The 16,733-nt window shown below is 39.1% G+C and overlaps 1 protein-coding gene across 1 annotated transcript in view; it reads right to left on the bottom strand.

Moving 5' to 3' along the window:
* Nucleotides 1–16,733, bottom strand: part of unc5db (unc-5 netrin receptor Db) — a 227,829-nt gene that overhangs the window by 92,249 nt on the left and 118,847 nt on the right. Inside the window, exon 3 of the mRNA XM_017306901.1 lies at nt 1,909–2,052. Coding sequence (XP_017162390.1) covers nt 1,909–2,052 — 144 coding nt within the window. The remainder of the gene's footprint in view (nt 1–1,908; nt 2,053–16,733) is intronic.

The following is a 16,733-nucleotide window of genomic DNA, read 5'->3' as shown; positions in this document are numbered from 1 at the left end:
CCGATCAGTGAGGAGAAAGAGGAGAAGAAAGCATCGCACAGCTGTGTTTCCACTGACCATACTATAGTGCATTGAAAAATGTGACATTTGAAAAATAAATTTGCTAAACGGAAACACGTCAATTTAAAAACCAAAAGCTGTTTTTTGATTAAATATTTTGGTGCTATATGATGAGTTGGTTTTTTGGTCGTATCAAAATTGGTTTATTTCTCAGAACTGCAGTGGAAATGCTTTTTTTCCTCACCATTTGAGTCACGTGTTCAACAATTGGATGTTGCCAGCGGCGCAAACCATGAAGAAAACGACAGGAAGGAGCATGTTTTTTAATGACTTATCAAACGTATCTTTTATGAAAACACAGCAACTGCAAAATTGTGTTTGCTTGACAGTACCATAATATGGACAAAGTCTTGCACATATTCATAATGCAATTGCAGCTACTCTTATTCTGAAAGTCTCAGCTATTGTTTCAGGGACGAGATGAGATGGAGCAAGGTTCTGGGTTCAGATTATAGCAATATTTCAGRAAAAAAACAAAGAGTTTGTTTGATTTGTTTTGAAAAATCTTACTTTTTCTCCAAAAATGAAGAACATGACATCAACTAAACATAGAAGGGAGCATTCTATGTTCCACAGCTGTGATCTGCATCATGCAGGAAATCTGTGTTCATAAAGGAATCYGATTATTTTGTCATGAAATCAAGCAAGGCTCCAGCGATCTTGAGTTTCAAAACACAAGGTGWGTGATACAGAACTTTTATATTGGTTGAATGATATAATCCCAGTTTGATCAATGCCAATATTTTAGATTTTGGATTTTGGAGAATAATCAAATTCAGTAGCTTCTCTCTCTACCCATTTCCTGTCTGAAACACTGTGACTGAAGTAATAGTGCCACAAAATATGTCCTTACAAAACACTAAAAAACCTGAAAGCTAGAWGCATATGACCAGAGCTCAGATTACCAGCTGACCTTTATCTCACCAGGTAACGGACAGGAACAGGATTGTTTGTGCTTTTTGAGACTTCACTTTGGTGACGAATATGTCTTTTTACTCTGCCWGTTATTATTTGTGAATTACATTTGACTTCTACATTAACAGAAGAATAAATGGGAGTTTAAAAGGACCTTGATCACATCAAAGGGAACATTTMAAGGCTACATCTTACCAAACGTAACACAGGATGCAGTCAAGCATTCCTCTGTTCACACATTCATCTMAGCATAGTGATAAGAGACAAAAAAGTCATTCTGTCATCTTACTTTATCACCGTCACAGATAAGGCATATTCTCCATGTTTTCTGAAAGTGTCTCATATTTCAGCTTTCTGTGTTGTTTTTACTCCATGTTCTGTAACTGAGACAGAAAAACAATACTACCAAATATTTGGACAAATGAGTTTTATGTTTAGCAGAAATGCGTAGATTAAATGCAGACGCAGACTTAAAGGACTTTCGCCGGCTGTTTTGAAGTTTCTCCAAATGTACTGTAATTATTTCTGAGTCTGAGGCCATTATTTACATCTAAAAACAGTTGGAGTGATTCCTCCACGTGAAAAGAGGTTAGTCTCTGCCTCTAGTGGAATACAGTTATCTTTGTGTCTTTCTCCTGAGTGATGGTAGGGTAGTGTGTGAAATGGTCTGTCTACTGTCAAAAACTGATTTAATCATTGGGGTAACCAAGAGAAACAGAAGATTACAGGCTACAAGCTACCTAAGAGCTATGCACTTGATTCCACCAGATGGAGAAATGCAGCAAGATGGACGTCATACAAACAGCAAATTAAACTTCAGTCCAACTCTTCATATCTAAAATACACACACAGATAAACAAGTTTCTCCTATTATTATTTTTTGTTTGTTTGTTGTTGTGAAAAGCGATGGTAATGAATGGCGTCCACACTCACAGGCGATGCGGACAGTTGCCTTCCGGCTCTTGGAGGTGCCAAGGTGGCTCCAGGCCACACAGAGGCACCAGTAGTCCTCRGGGCCRTGGAAGTCCTCCACCTGCTGGCGGGACACGTTGATCATCACCTCGCGCACCTTCAGCCCTGGGAGAAAAGAGAAGACAAAGGCAATCGTTATTACAGATATGTATTGGTTAGAAGAYAGCTTACTTTAGAATCAATGGTCTATTAGTAGAACTGGGCTGATCATGTCATTAGGTTCTCATTGTGCTTCTGAGAGTCTGAAATCATAAATTACATTACCGACTGGATGTCAAGTTTGGATACAAGAGGAGCTGGAAGAAAAATGTGATGGCAACTTCATCGCTTGGTTGTAATCACATGTAGGGGCCAACTGTGAGCGGCTGTTCGACACTGACGTTTTTAGCCAACCTATGCAAGCAACAACGTCCCTCTAGTGCCATTGTGGGCTCATTTCAGACAAAGTAACTTGGCACAGCAGTCCGCTGTGGGCTCTCCTATGAGTATGAATAGTGGAGCTCCAGGGGCCCAGCTGAGGCTCAGTGGGACCGTCTTAAAGTGAAACAGCAACACAGAAGCAATTCATCCTGCTGGGAGCAAAAATAGAACACATTTGCATTGTAATTATATCACTTTTTCTCAATTGAGGCATGAATGGCAAGGAAGAMATTTTTAATGTTAAATGGTTTTTTGRATTATACCTCTGCCAACATCATCCACCATTACCCACAACTCAACGGTTCTTTACAACTTCTCCTGAAAAGATCGTGAGGAACCTTTTTAAAATSTTCACGAAAAGTAGCTATTAGAGATGAAGGAAGGAATTGGTGTTATAGAATCTGAAGAGCTCATCAGCCGTAAACATCAAKAAAACCAGAGGTGGGTCCCAATCTGGAACAATAACTGCAAGGTATCATCAGGCATGAAGAAGACAAGTAAAGAAAGCACAMAGASAAGTGTTCAGGTCAAGTAAGTGGAGATGACCTCTAACCTGGGAAGGTGGAGGTTGAGGGTCAGCAGAAGGGCCGTCTCAGGTTAAGGGTCACACATTGGTCCCTTGCTGGACACTATAAGTACACGCTTAAACCCAACTTTCCTTGTGTCACCTGAGAGGCCAGAATGGTGGCAGGACCTTTTGAAATAACAATAATTTATTACTGAATACATTTTTTCCTGTGATGCAATAACACTCAAAGTTTTTWATCATACACCAAGATTTTTAATTCACATGGTGTATTAGAAACAGCCATGCTTTAACTATGACAACAGCATTACTGACAGAGCGTCGATATCGCCTGAATCTTTTGCTTTGGCTTACGTATGTTCACATGGTAAATGCCACTGAATTTAAATTAGGGTCTCTTAACAAACCCTTAATCAATAGTTTGATGCATTTCGAGCCTTGAGTCAACCATCAATGGATTGTAGAGGATTATTTATGCATAAGTTCTAAGGAAAGGCTGACACACTTCCTAAATCAGTGCATCCCCCACCTCCTCTCTGCTTAGCTCCAAGAGAAGACTAAAGAAATTGGCAGAAACGCAGACCCCCAGRGGACTGTTCTGTATGTTCTAAGCACTAACAAGAGGAACGCTAAATCAGCTGAACCAGAATTAGCATTAATAAGCTGGCCTACACTAAAAGGCACATGTAGGCGCACAGAGCACAGCACCAGAACAATCCACCACAATTTGTAACAAAAAAAATAAAAAATTCCTCACAACACTATTATTGTACTTGAATGCATCAAGAAAACAGAGGCAGACTCTATTTGATAATCCTCTATGGCACAAGCTGCGAGCACCCCTGTTTGAAATGTTCGTCACCCTGTCATGCAGCTCCAGATGGGCAAACACTCACCATATTTAATCTGAGTCACTGGCTTAGAGCCTGTCGCATGTGATTTCTTTGAGCCGGCTGCAGCCTGCGGGCCCTGTGCCCACAGCTGGATTAAACACAAGTGTTATGCAATGTGCTGGGGACTGAAAGACTTAACAGCCATCCTTGTTGGTCCTCCTGTCCACATGCATGCTCTCTTAATCRAAAATGATACTTTAATCTGCCTCCCTGCCTACTTTAGAGGGATATGCATTTTTGTGAAGTTATTGTAACAGTTTTACGTACAATARCTTACGTAACTTACACAGTAAGTTGTACTTACTGTGAAAGTACAAACTTAGTGTGATATATCACAGTAAGTTTGTAGAACAAGTAAAGAAATCTTCAACAGAGCATYCATTTCAAATGCTTTAAGCTGTTTAAAGCCATTTAAACATAATATGTCCATGAGACAAAATACTCTGAAAGCAGACAKCAAATATTTACCTTTTTGAGAGGCTTAATGTTTTTCATACCTGTGGCAGGTTTAGATTTAAAGTTATTGCTGTTGCACCATTAATGTTTTTCTAAAGGAAAATTAATAAATCATCTTCCAAAACATAATAATATAGCATTCAACGGCTATGTGAGTTTCAGCTCCTCAGAGGAAGAACCACCATGTCGTATCTATCTTGAAGCTTGGGTGAGTAAACCATCACTTTTATAGGCATGATGGTAAACGCTTCACRTATAAGCGTGTACCATCYATGAACTATGTGGTTCTTTTACTTCCATCACCAGCAGCTTTTCCATTACAAATGTGCGCAAATCTTTGTCAATATTACGCYAATGTCAAAAACACACAATTTTGCAAATGCAGTGTTTCCATTAAATAAAATCACATGCGAAGAAGTTAATTCACGCAATAATCTATTAAAACAATCTGTTGCGCCATRATCTTTCAACTACTTCCTGTTGTAGGCAGAGTATTGCAAAGATCAGGTGCTTCTAAAAGAGACAGCGGCCGATTTCAATGAGTCAAAACGCAAAGTCAAATTTCTTCTAAGTTATCTGAACCTTCCACAGTTCCACCAGTCACACATCCATACACTGAACAGCTACATAACTTGGGCTTTAGCATCTTGCTCAAGGACACTTTGACAGGTTTTGTGTAAYACTGGAGWTGAACCAATCACCTGTCCGATGGCTGAATGACAGMTGGTCAGCTGCCTCAGATAGCACTCTATCCCCCAATTATGACCAGTTCCTTTTTCAGTTGCAATAACACCCTAAAACTAGGTTACTTTTTAACATTTCCGGGTTTTCTTTACATTTCTTCATTCCCTCTGCAATATGACAATGTTCTGCTACAGGTACTCAAAGCTTCACAGAACCTTGCTTCAAAGAATCAAAACTATCCCCTGAAGTCAAACAGATMCCAACTGTTGTGATCAGTGAAAGGCAAGACAATTGTACTGTGCCAATGTCAATCCATGCGTAGTGGGGGATTGAGATGAAACTAGAAGGACAGTCTGCACTGCAMCGCTTATAACAGACAACATGAAAAGAGATGCCTCCTGATACGCTGTCATACCGACCACGGCTGACTAGTTGTACAATACTGAGACAAATTAGGTGATATGTCTGAATACGGTAAAAGCCACATATTTGGCAACCGGGGTTCATATAAATCAGGACTGACRGGGCTGGAGGGAACTTTTAAGAGGAGTAATACACAAAGTAGCAGCTCTATGGTTGGTGCTTCCCAGTCGCGGGCCCCATGTGGAGAGCGAGACGCTGGCATAATTCATAATTTCTCAAGCAGAGGCACAGAGCCAGMAAGTGACAGCCTACTTGTGGGAAGAGAGACAGCGGAGAAAATATTGACTAATGACTTTCCAGGATGCCCCCAAAATGGATTTGAACCRGCTTTATGTTAAAGACAAGAGAGAACGAAGCAGGAAGACCGAGCAGACAGAGGGCGGCAAGTGATAAACCGGCGTCCGTTTTCCGAGACGTCGAGTTTGCTGGAATGCAAAGAGACGTCGACATGTGGTTTTGTTGGAGAGACGGAGACGGAGAAGGAGACGCTTCCCCCTGACAGCCCCGCTTGTTTACAGGTAGAACTGTTGACGGAGCTCATTAGAGAGGAAACTACTCGATCTGTTCTCCTCCACCGATTCTACTCCAGCTCTTCACAGGTTCCCGAGGCTCYAACAGAGCCATCCCAAAAAGGCTGACTGATGCAGAAAAAGACGGCCACAAGCTAGACTTAGAATTWAGTTTGGGCTGGTCTGATTTCCGGTGAAGAGAAGTGTGTCGCAGCCGAAGTTCTTCCCGAGGTCAGCTTGTTATCCCAGATTATGAGAGCTCCATTAAAAAGCTGCACAGGGATTATTTCTGCTGAAAAGTTTGAGTCATCGTTCTTCATGTCCACACACTTCCTCTGGTTCTCTTGGTTTTACAGTCTAGTGAAGGTAAATGGGAACGTTAAGGTGAGCCATAGATCAATATTAGTCTTTGCAGAAAATGACAGTTTCTGTTTGGTTCATAGAGACCCYTTCCAAAAAATGTGAATATCATGGAAAAGTTGTTTAATTCCCATAATTCCATTCAAAAAGTTAAACGTTCATAGGGTGTAGATTCAGGSCCCACAGTTTAAGTGATTTCAAGTATTTGTTTGTTTATTGTTACATAATTTGGCCTTCCAGCTCATAAAACCCACGAAAAMAGGAATTCAAAAAATTAGAACATTCTGAAGAAATTAGGGGATTTAAATTTTTTTCCATGATATTCAAAAAAATAGTTTCTTATAATACTGTTCTTACTCTAAAGCATGTTGATTTTTGTGTGTTTTTACATACTTTTTTGTGCRTCTTTGTGTGAACCTACATGTCTCGATGCTGCTGTTACACCTGAATTTTCCGCTGGGGGACAATAAAAACACCTCTCTTCTTAAAATAGGCTCTTCCAAGGCTTTCCYAGACTGGGTCTCAAGTATTTGCAGATTTTACGTAATTACAAATGGCTGTAATCTCAAACCTCCATAAATACAAGGGGTCCACTTTATATCAGCTATAAAACAYTCATGCTAAAACTTCAAAACCWTCCAGACGGAACAAAACACTCGAGTATATCTAGTCAAACCCTCTTGATTTAACAAGTAGCTTCACTCGTGATGTAATTAGATCAAACAGACTTTAAAACTATATTTGGATTTTAATGAATCTTTTAAATTTACAATTTTTTATCTTAAAAGTAYGATGATTTAAACAATCTTGAAATTAAAACCATGAAATTGAAGCGGATGGACTCGTTTTTGTTCCCATCCTGCGTGTCGCCTGTGACAGAACGACGCCTTCATAGACGAAGAAAAAAAAGGAAGCAGCGTGATTTCCTGACATTCACAACKTTTTTTAKATTATTTCTCAGGAACCCCGTGGAGGCATCAATCTGTCTGTTTGCTGGAGTCACTGAGAGGGAAAAATGTATTTCCATTAGCCCTGCACCGTTAACCAGACAACCAAAGAATGGAAAACACATGCTCAAAATCAGTAAAACTGTGTTTATAGAGTATATACATCAAACACACAAAGAAGGGTTGAAGAAAAAGAAGTACATGAAATATTTCTCTTAACAAAAAAAAACAAGAAACTGACTATCAAAATAAACTCTAACTTCCTTCGACTAGACGACAATCACAGCCGACATCGACAGTCATGCATCAAACTCTTGAACTGAAGCAGTTTGCTGTGCGTGGGAAGTAACAGGCTAGTCAAACAGAGTTTTCTTYCTATCTACAGGAAATAGTTTGCTGYTGTTTWGAGATTTAAGGCAAAACAAAAAAAGGAAAGCTTGATATATTTTATTGAATAAACTTTGTTCTTGCATGGGCTTGATTTTAAATGCATGTGTGAGACTCTTTCCTGAGCGGAGGATCTCTGCTGGAGGGCAGGGTTGTCTTGTTTTATTTGGCAACTGGGCATCTAACGATCAAGTAGTTCTCCTGGTAATCAACCTCTCTGGTTGACTCAAACCTGGTTGACTTTAGTAAAAGTTGTTAATGCTTCCATGTTCACCCTGCATGTCTTCTCTCCCTCCCAGGTGGTTGTTGTTGGTTTTCTAACCAAACTCTGGATCCAGACTGTGAAAACCTCCATTATAGTTCCGCTCTGTGTATTAATGAGCACTAAGCCAAACTTGGTGTTGAGCAATGAAAATCGGCTTGTATGAGGCAGCCTCAAGTATTCACTGATTTCAGCTCTTTGCAGGCAGCTGTGATCCCAAACCTCAGTGAACACCAGCAGTGCACTGTATCCACAAAATCAAACATTTTTATCTAAATGATTGGGTTTAATTTAACATTGCATTTTTTTTCTCTCACTCCAATTTCTAGAAACTGTACATATCTACAGTAAACTGTTCTGGTGTTTCCATGATTGTAGTTAAACATATTTTTAAAAAGGCTTACAAAAAAGAGAAAAAAAACAATCCATAACTTGAATACAGAATTCACACATACACACACACACACACAAAAGAAAATCTCCATATTTATTGACTGCACAGAGTTTCCGTTCTTGACGACTCATCCTGTGGTCCCTCATTTTGGGATTCCTGACAGCTGATTTAAATATCTTCAGAGACTTGAGATGTTCTACTACCAGAAATAGTTTCCTCCATCTGCAGAGTCGACCCCGCTCTCTGCTCCCATCCTTTCATCCACCCAGCAGAGGGAGGAGAGGTGAGAGCAAGCATGGCTGACTCTGACACAAACCGGGTTTTTCTTTGTCAGGTCTCTGGGGTTAGTTGGATGCTTTGTTTAGGAAGAATAATTCCAAAACAGTCTGAAACATTACAACATGAACCAACATAACTGAGGCTTTCAGAGTTATTTAGTGAATTAATTAAAAACCAGGATGAATTGCATCAAGAAAATAAAGGCTACATTTTGAAAATATAACAGTGGTACAGTTGATAGAGATTAGGAACTGCTCAGTTGTCCAGGTTCAACTCTTCAAATGTTTTCTCTCTTATTTTTCCTTTTACAACACAGCTCAGATTCTTTGACGTGAAGTAGTCAGAAGAACAGTGAAACTGCCGTCAACTCAAAATAACTCAACCATTAATGCTTAGTTTTACCACCATAATGTCAGTACTTTGTGTGGCCACCATTATTTTCCAGGACTTCCTTAACTCTCTTGGACATGGAGTTCACCAGAGCTTCATGGGTTGCCATGGGATCCTCTCCCTCTTCTCCATGACAACGTCACAAAGGTGGTGGGGTTTGGAGACCGTGCCATGAGCTCCTTCACTTTTTTGTTTGAGGATGTCCCAGAGAGGCTCAGTGGGGTTTAGGTCGGGGGTCCAGCACCTTTACCCTCAGCTTCTTTAGCAAGGCAGCGGTTGTCATGGAGATGTTTGGGATAACTACCATGTTGGAAAACTGACCCAGTTTCTGAGAGGAGGGGATCATGCTCCGACTCAGGATGTCACAGTACACATGTGCATTAATGATTCCTTCAATGACTCTCTTCCCAACAGCTGGCAGTGCTCACACAGCCACAAACCATGATATCCATGTTCTTAAAAGTTCTTAAAAATGTCCTCAAATGTTTTGTTTTCAATGACGGCAGATGCGTTTGAGAGATCAAGAGGTACTCTTGAATTTACAATCGCCGTTAGAGATGCTGACAGAAAGGAATACAATAGAATTTGATTTAAAACAACACGACTGGCCAACGTGCTTTACACTAAAGAAGCAAACTGGAGGGCAGACACATTCTGCAAAACAAACCAGACCTCTGTTGTATTTGACAGATGAAAGCAATAATATCAATGAGTAATTTAGTTTTATTTATTAAAATGAAACCTGCTGAAAGAATCCACTCTCCCAACACCCACATAAACCATCCAGTTTACAAAAAAAAATCTGACGACTAACCAGAGCAAAATAGATGTTCAAAGAAAAAAAAAACCTCCTCAGTGAAGAATTAGACTTTGAGCCACCAAACTGTAATAAAATGGCACCAGCAGCTCACTAATTACTGACTGCATTGGACCTTTTCTCTTTTACAATGTTTAGTTCTGGAAACCCATAAAGGGAACAACAAACCGCAAAACATTGAGTTTCTGTTCAATCGTTTCTTTGCAAAAAAGTAATTTAAGGTTCATAAAGGATGACTACATGTTTTTTTTATTATTATTTTTACTTCATTTTAGAATAAGTAACAACTGATGGTGCGGTATGTGGGATTTTCTTTTTTTACTCTACCTTATTTTAGCTGCACTCAGAACGTTTCTGAGATTGTCTGTTTGCCAAACTCAGCATTCCTGCCAGAGAAAATCCCTGCTTTGGTTTAGCATTTGTTATGAGGAATACACACAGTAATTAAATACAGAAAGAAAACAATATTTTTCTTTTCTTTCTTTCAGCATGTGACTCACTCTTTATTCTAAAAAACATTAAGGTTTTTAAGTGTCTTGTTTGTGCAGTTGCTTAAAATTAAAATGTGGAACATATTTAAGGACAAGAGCTTAAAAGTTCTCACAAAGACATAAATCCCAGAATATGTGTGTGTGTGTGTGTGTGTGTGTGTTTCAGTGAGTTTCAGTGGGTGTGACGTGTGAGAGGGTCAAGTGTCATAATTTGCAAGAGAAAAGCATCATTAGTGCCTTACTCTTGAATATTATAAAAGTTGTGCTTCATTGTGTTAATTGCGTGCATGTCAAACTATTTTTTGAGTATTTTGAAGGTAAGTTATGATGCTTTTAAAGCAAATGTTCAAACTAATTAGATGTAGGCTTCAACGTGACACACTGAAGAACTGATATAATTACTACTGTCATTAAGGTCCAAAGCTAAAATTAGTTTCAAAAATATTCTAATATCCAATTAGGAAAAAAAAGAGACCAAAACCTAATTACTGAAGCTTGTAGTTGTCAAGGAGACCGTTAAACAACTCTGGATCGTTTACCAATTACATTCATTTAAAAGCCATAACTTTCACTTTTACAAAACATATGTTTAAAGACGGATTTATACATCATTAAGTTACGCAAATAATATTTTCTACACATGAAGGATCTTATCCTTTACAAATAAGCTAGACTGTTTTCAGATTACCCCATGGTTTGATTTATTATTATTATAAAGTTTATTTGATAGGGACAGACACACATCGACATAGACAAACTGAATAAAACAGCAGTCCCATGTCTGCATCATGGTGCAAAAGCAACAGCTAATTCGCAGCACTTGTCCCTAGATGGGCTTTTAAAAAATAACTCTAAAAATTGAAGTGATAAAGGTTAAAAAAGCACAACATAATATATACAAACAGAAAAATGTAAAACATCAAAAATGGGTACAGTTCTGTTTTTGACATAACCAGAGTTTTGTTTGATTTTTGAATGTACTAAAACTGGTTACAGACTTTAAATGAACAGGAAGTGAGTTCCAAACTGCAGATCCTCTCACAGACAGAGCAGTTTGAGCAAAAGTGGTTCTTCGAAAGGGAACCTTACAATTTCCATCCCAWGCTGCTCTGGTAGATCTGCTGTTGCCCTGCAGTCTCTACGCTATCGCTTAATGGCGTAGGTGCAAGTCCATTTAAACACTTAAAGATCTATTTTAATACATTATAATTTAGAAAATTTGTAAAATCCAAAATGCCAAATTTAGCCAAAATGTGACGGTGATGGAATCTAATCGGCTTTTGATATAAAACTTTAAGGCCCGATTATAGAGACTTGCTAATGGTTTGAGGAGTTTGATTAGTCTGAGACCAGACAGTAGCTCTGTAGGTAAAATGTGAGGATCAGCGAATTCAAAAACATCTCTGCACAGTGATGTGTCAAACAATGTCTAATAATTTTAAAACAATTTATATTCAGGACAAATTTCAGGAAGACTATTAACATACAAACTAAAAAGGACCGGACCTAAGAAGGTTCCTTGTGGAATTCCTGTTACCATTTTGCAGAAGACAGATTTACTGTTATTAATGACAACACATTGTTCACGATCTTCCATATATGATCTAAACCAAGACAATGACCGTTCTGAGAAATTCAATGATGAAAGCCTTGAGATCAGTAAATTGTGATTCACCGTATCAAAGGCCTTTTTCAAATCAAGAAAAATCCATTCATTTCTTATGGAACTTGTGCAATGAGGCGACAGTTGCTTGTCCTTCTCCGGTCACGCATGTGAAACTTTTAGTTCCGATTAGATTTTGGTCTTTGACTGGCTGTGCTTTGACTGGGCCATTCTAGCACATTGCCAGGTAGTTCTGTCTGATGTTTAAAGTCACCAGAGTCCGGTTTTGGTCAAGTGTTGCATTGTATTTGGCTTCATCAAACTGCCATTCACCTTTGACCTCCTTCCCCATACATGTTAATGAAAAGCAACCCACTAATGCTTCCATTACCATCTTTCACAGTAGCTACCTTTCCACTGACCATATAATTGTGCAATTTGACATTTCAAAAGTAAATTTGCATATTGGAAACATGGAAATTTTGGAAAACACATTTTTTAATCAAATGTTTTGGTGCTGGGATGAGGTGGATTTTTGTCTGCATAAAAAATGGTTTATTTCGCAAAACTCCAATGGAAACACTTTTTTTCGCCTCACACGAGTCACATGATCAACAACCAGATGTTGCCACTGGCAGAAACCACAAAGAAGACGATGATAGGAAGTAGTTAGAGGATCATAGCCTGGCATGATTTGTACTGGCTTATCACGTGAACAAACTTATGCAGGTGTGATTTTAATTCCGTCTCTTATTTATTGGAAACACCACAATTGCAAAATGATGTTTTTTCGCCAAGTTTTGCGCACATTTGTAAATGAAAACACAGCTATTGAGGCCAGTTTGTTCACACTGGTGTGCAATGCATAGAGAAGTGTTTTTACCAAAGCTTTTTACCTTTAGACCTATTTACCCTGAGATCTTAGTTTGCCAGGCATTTTCTTTGTTTCTCAGCTATTCAAAAGCAACACAAGATGTTGGTTTTATCTGTTTTGCTCGTGAACTTGGCTGAATTAGTGAACTACTCAGACGACATAAAATCCGCGAAAGAATTCCTAAAGTAAAAGTGATGAAACGGCTGCATTTTTCAAAGCAGCATTGGCGCTTCCTCCATCAGAATTGACTCCAGCACACAGACAGATTCAGTCATTAGAATCTACATTCCCTTGCCTTCCAGAGAGGAACATCCGATATCTGACTGCTTTTCCACTCCTCGTGGGAAGAAGAGCTTCTATTTTACAGCACCATTAGACCTTGTGTCGAAATCTTAGCTCTGTAACCAGAGACAGTCCCAACACGCAGCCATCTCTCCTTGAAAGGATACTCAGTTTCAAACCTGAAATGTGTGAAATCAAGCCTGACAAACCCAAAACATAAAGCTCACAAATGACACATCCTGTGGTGTAATGAGACCGGGAGAATAAAACACCGTAGTAGAAGGCAGCTGTGGTAAGCATCAGTAATTAAAGCAACAATGGGGTTAAAAAACTCAGAAAAGGAAAACAATGTTTTTCCCCCTACTGTCTCTGGATGAGGAGCGAAATGCAAATAGATCCATCAAGTCGGCCCACTCAAGAGAAAACTCATTGAAAACAAAGTGTTTCTCTCTGTGACTGGATTCAGCAGTGAGGTATGTAATGGGCTGCCCTCTCAAACGAAACATCTCTGAATTACTTTGCCATATTGGACACATCAAAATGAAGAATTAATCTTACTGATATTTGTTTGGGTTTTAAACAAAATCAGTCTAAAATTGGAAAAAAAAAATAAATAAATAATTGATTCGTCATTGATGTAACTGAACCATTCTATACTGGGTCCACTCTCAGAACTGTCATGGTCTTTTAGGGGATTGTAAGTGTTAATGTGATGGTATGAGAAAACATTATGTGTATTGTAACCAAAGGTTACAATTGCTCTGACCCTGAATAATGGCTAAATCAGCAATAATATTATGATGTGAGGTGGAGAATGAGTGAGGCAGAGCTCCATGTTAGCATAAACCGCAGATTCCCAGACCTTTTATATTTAAAACAAATCATTGTAAAAAAAACTGTATATAAATAAATAAAAATCCACATCATCCATTGGAAATGTGAAAGATCAAAACTTTCTTCAGGAAATTCTGGAACAGCTCATGTAAACCTGAAATGTTATGTTTATCATTTCTGCAAAATTGATGGAAAAAAGAACAGTGCAAGCATCAACAATTGCCAGTAAAATRATCCAGGACTGGCTACAAAACCAAGCTAACAGCAYAACTCAGTGATTTAAGCTTCCCTGGCTGCATTTTCTTTTGAATATTTTAGATATGCACTCAAAAAAACTTTYGTTTGGGAGATATTCCGCAAATAACTTGAGGTCACGTTCCACAAAAAATTCTGTGAATAATGAACTGTGAATAATCAGGGGTCAACGGTAGCTCCTGTTTGCTGTTGTGTTTACAGAGTTGAAAACAGCTAGTCAGACTCAATGATAAGAGCTACAACATGAAAACATATGCTGCTGTTACAGTGGCAGGAAATAGAAGAGAAGGCTCTGTGAAAGTACTGCGACTGGCTAACAGTTAGCTGCTGTAGTTCTTCTTCTTCTTGAAACTTATTGACGGTTGGCAAAAAAACGTTAGGCGAGCATTACTGCCACCAGCCAGTAAGGAGTGTCGACCACAAGCTGCTAAAGGCAGCTTCTGCTTCGGCTGTTTCAGTTTTTAATGAGTCTGAGTTGCATGATCATMTTTACTTCAAACTCCAAATTGCTTAGACTGATTAAAGTAAACTATCATTTAAAAGAAAAAAAATACAATTGGAGATTTATGAAATCGTAGTGAAAATTTGTGAAAATACAAATAATAGAAGACATAACATTTGTGTGTTGCAATATCCTAGCACTGGACTGTAATATATGAACCTGTCAATTATTATGCAGTGAATACAAATTCTTCACAGCAAACTTTGTAATTTKTGAACCCTTTACCTTATTAGACAAAAGGAGAAAAAAGTATTTTTAYTTTTCCAGAAAACATTTCTAAAACCTTTTGTTTTTACTTTCAAACGACCCAAACCCCATCACCTCCCACAACTCCTCAAGGACAAGCAGGTATAGACAATGGATGATTCATATCTGTACCATTAGACTCCTAGTAGCTATTATTGTTCAAAGGCAGCGCATTTCCAAGTGGGGGTTAAATGACGGTCAGCACAGAGCAGAGCACGCCAACGCTAAGAAAATGAGCTTGGGAGATTTTTGCTTCAGCCTAGGATACATTTACAGTACCATCATATCAAAGAAAATATAAAACCCCCCAATTTTTTTCACTTATTTAACCTTGATAATAAAGCCATTATTTGATGCTACTACCTTGTGGACTTCATTAAAGTCTCATTAGTGAGAGAGCATTCAGTAATTCAGGTATATTCTCTCAGCTTCTGTAATTTTACTAGTACAGACTCATGTCAAAGATGTAGTAGATGTTTAGATTTTCTCTGAAAAGTATTCTCCTCCCTCAGGTGAAAAGGTCAAGGAAATGTGCAAAAAATACAGCAAAAATAAAGTAGAACGCTGGAAAAATKATATTTTCCTTTTACTGAGTTTTTCTATTTTTGCTTCTYAATTGTTTCAGATCAAACTGTTTCAAAATTTCTYTGTACAGAAGCTGAGAGAAAGAAAGGGAGCGCTCAGGAGGGTGGAGCAGCGCCACATGAGATTGTGATGGACAGCGCTGAAACCCGCCTCCCGGCTCAGATTGGTGGTTTCTAGAGAGTGCTGGCAGAAGGCAGAGGAGCTGGATTTGTTTTAGATTATTGATGTCTCATATCATACTGTCACAACATTTCAACAAATATGTAAAAAAAGTATACTGTATATATTTTTTTATGACGGTTGTTTTAAGAAAGAAAATCATTATTTGAAGACAATTTTTTTATTTTAAAAACAGATGGATATTAAACGTTGTTTCATGACTTAAAACATGGAAGTGAACAAAAGTGTAAAGAARAAATGGAGAAAACTGTAAAAAGGAAAATCCTTGTTCACAGCATCATATGAACATGTATGAAGATGGTTCCCAGGACACRGCGCTCAATATTCCGACCCGGACAACAGAACACGGATTGAAACTGAGAACCGTCTGAATACTGAATGCCCAACCCTTCGTTTTATTTCAATAGTGATAAAAAAAAAAACGGCTAAAGTAGCTTGTCACTTTGTGTATAATTTTGCCTTGAACTCAAGGCTGAAGGGCTGCTGAACTCATCTGCATCCTGGCGTCTGCAGGTAAGTGTTGCAGGCTCTTTTCCAAGGCTTAAAATTGGATATAAAAACAGTCAAGCATGCATGGATACCCCTGTGATGGCTGAGGCATTAAAGCAGAATCTGCTGACTCACCAGCTGTGACAAAGGGCTCCTTTTTCTCTCATAAAAATAAATAAATAAATAAAAAGAAATAMTCTACAGCTTAGCTCTGGCAGAAAACATGAGGTGAGGCCGCATAAAACCATCTCTAGGAAGAAAGCATCGCCGCAGCCCCTCCCACCCCGTCCTCCAGGAGTCTATAGCAGAGTTAAGAGGGTACGAGAGGATGTGTGTGAGTTGTATTGTCCGGGCCACACTCGGTTAACAACCCCATTAACTGGCTCACAAAGCAACCCCCGGGGCAACGATAACATCAATCCCAGCTTTAGAGGGCCATTACGTCCGGCCAGAGATATACGTGGCTCTTCGTGGGAGCGAGGTGAGGCCCCCGCGGCCGTGGAGCCGGGGGTCAGGTTGCGGGGGAGGTGGGGTAAGATGTCGCCGCCCTTTTTGTCAACTCCAACCCTCTGTCCACTCAGCAACCCCAGCCAGACCGCACAAACACGACGTCAAGTATCTCCCCCCAGGCTGTTTGGCAGGACGGAGTCTGAGGCTGTTTATCTGCTTCTCTCAGGCCTTCACACACACACACACAC

The sequence above is a fragment of the Poecilia reticulata genome, linkage group LG9, assembly GCF_000633615.1.
Source record: "Poecilia reticulata strain Guanapo linkage group LG9, Guppy_female_1.0+MT, whole genome shotgun sequence".
NCBI classification, from domain to species: domain Eukaryota; kingdom Metazoa; phylum Chordata; class Actinopteri; order Cyprinodontiformes; family Poeciliidae; genus Poecilia; species Poecilia reticulata.
The sequence above is the reverse complement of the archived record's forward strand: the minus strand, read 5'-3'. Positions and strand labels throughout refer to the sequence as shown.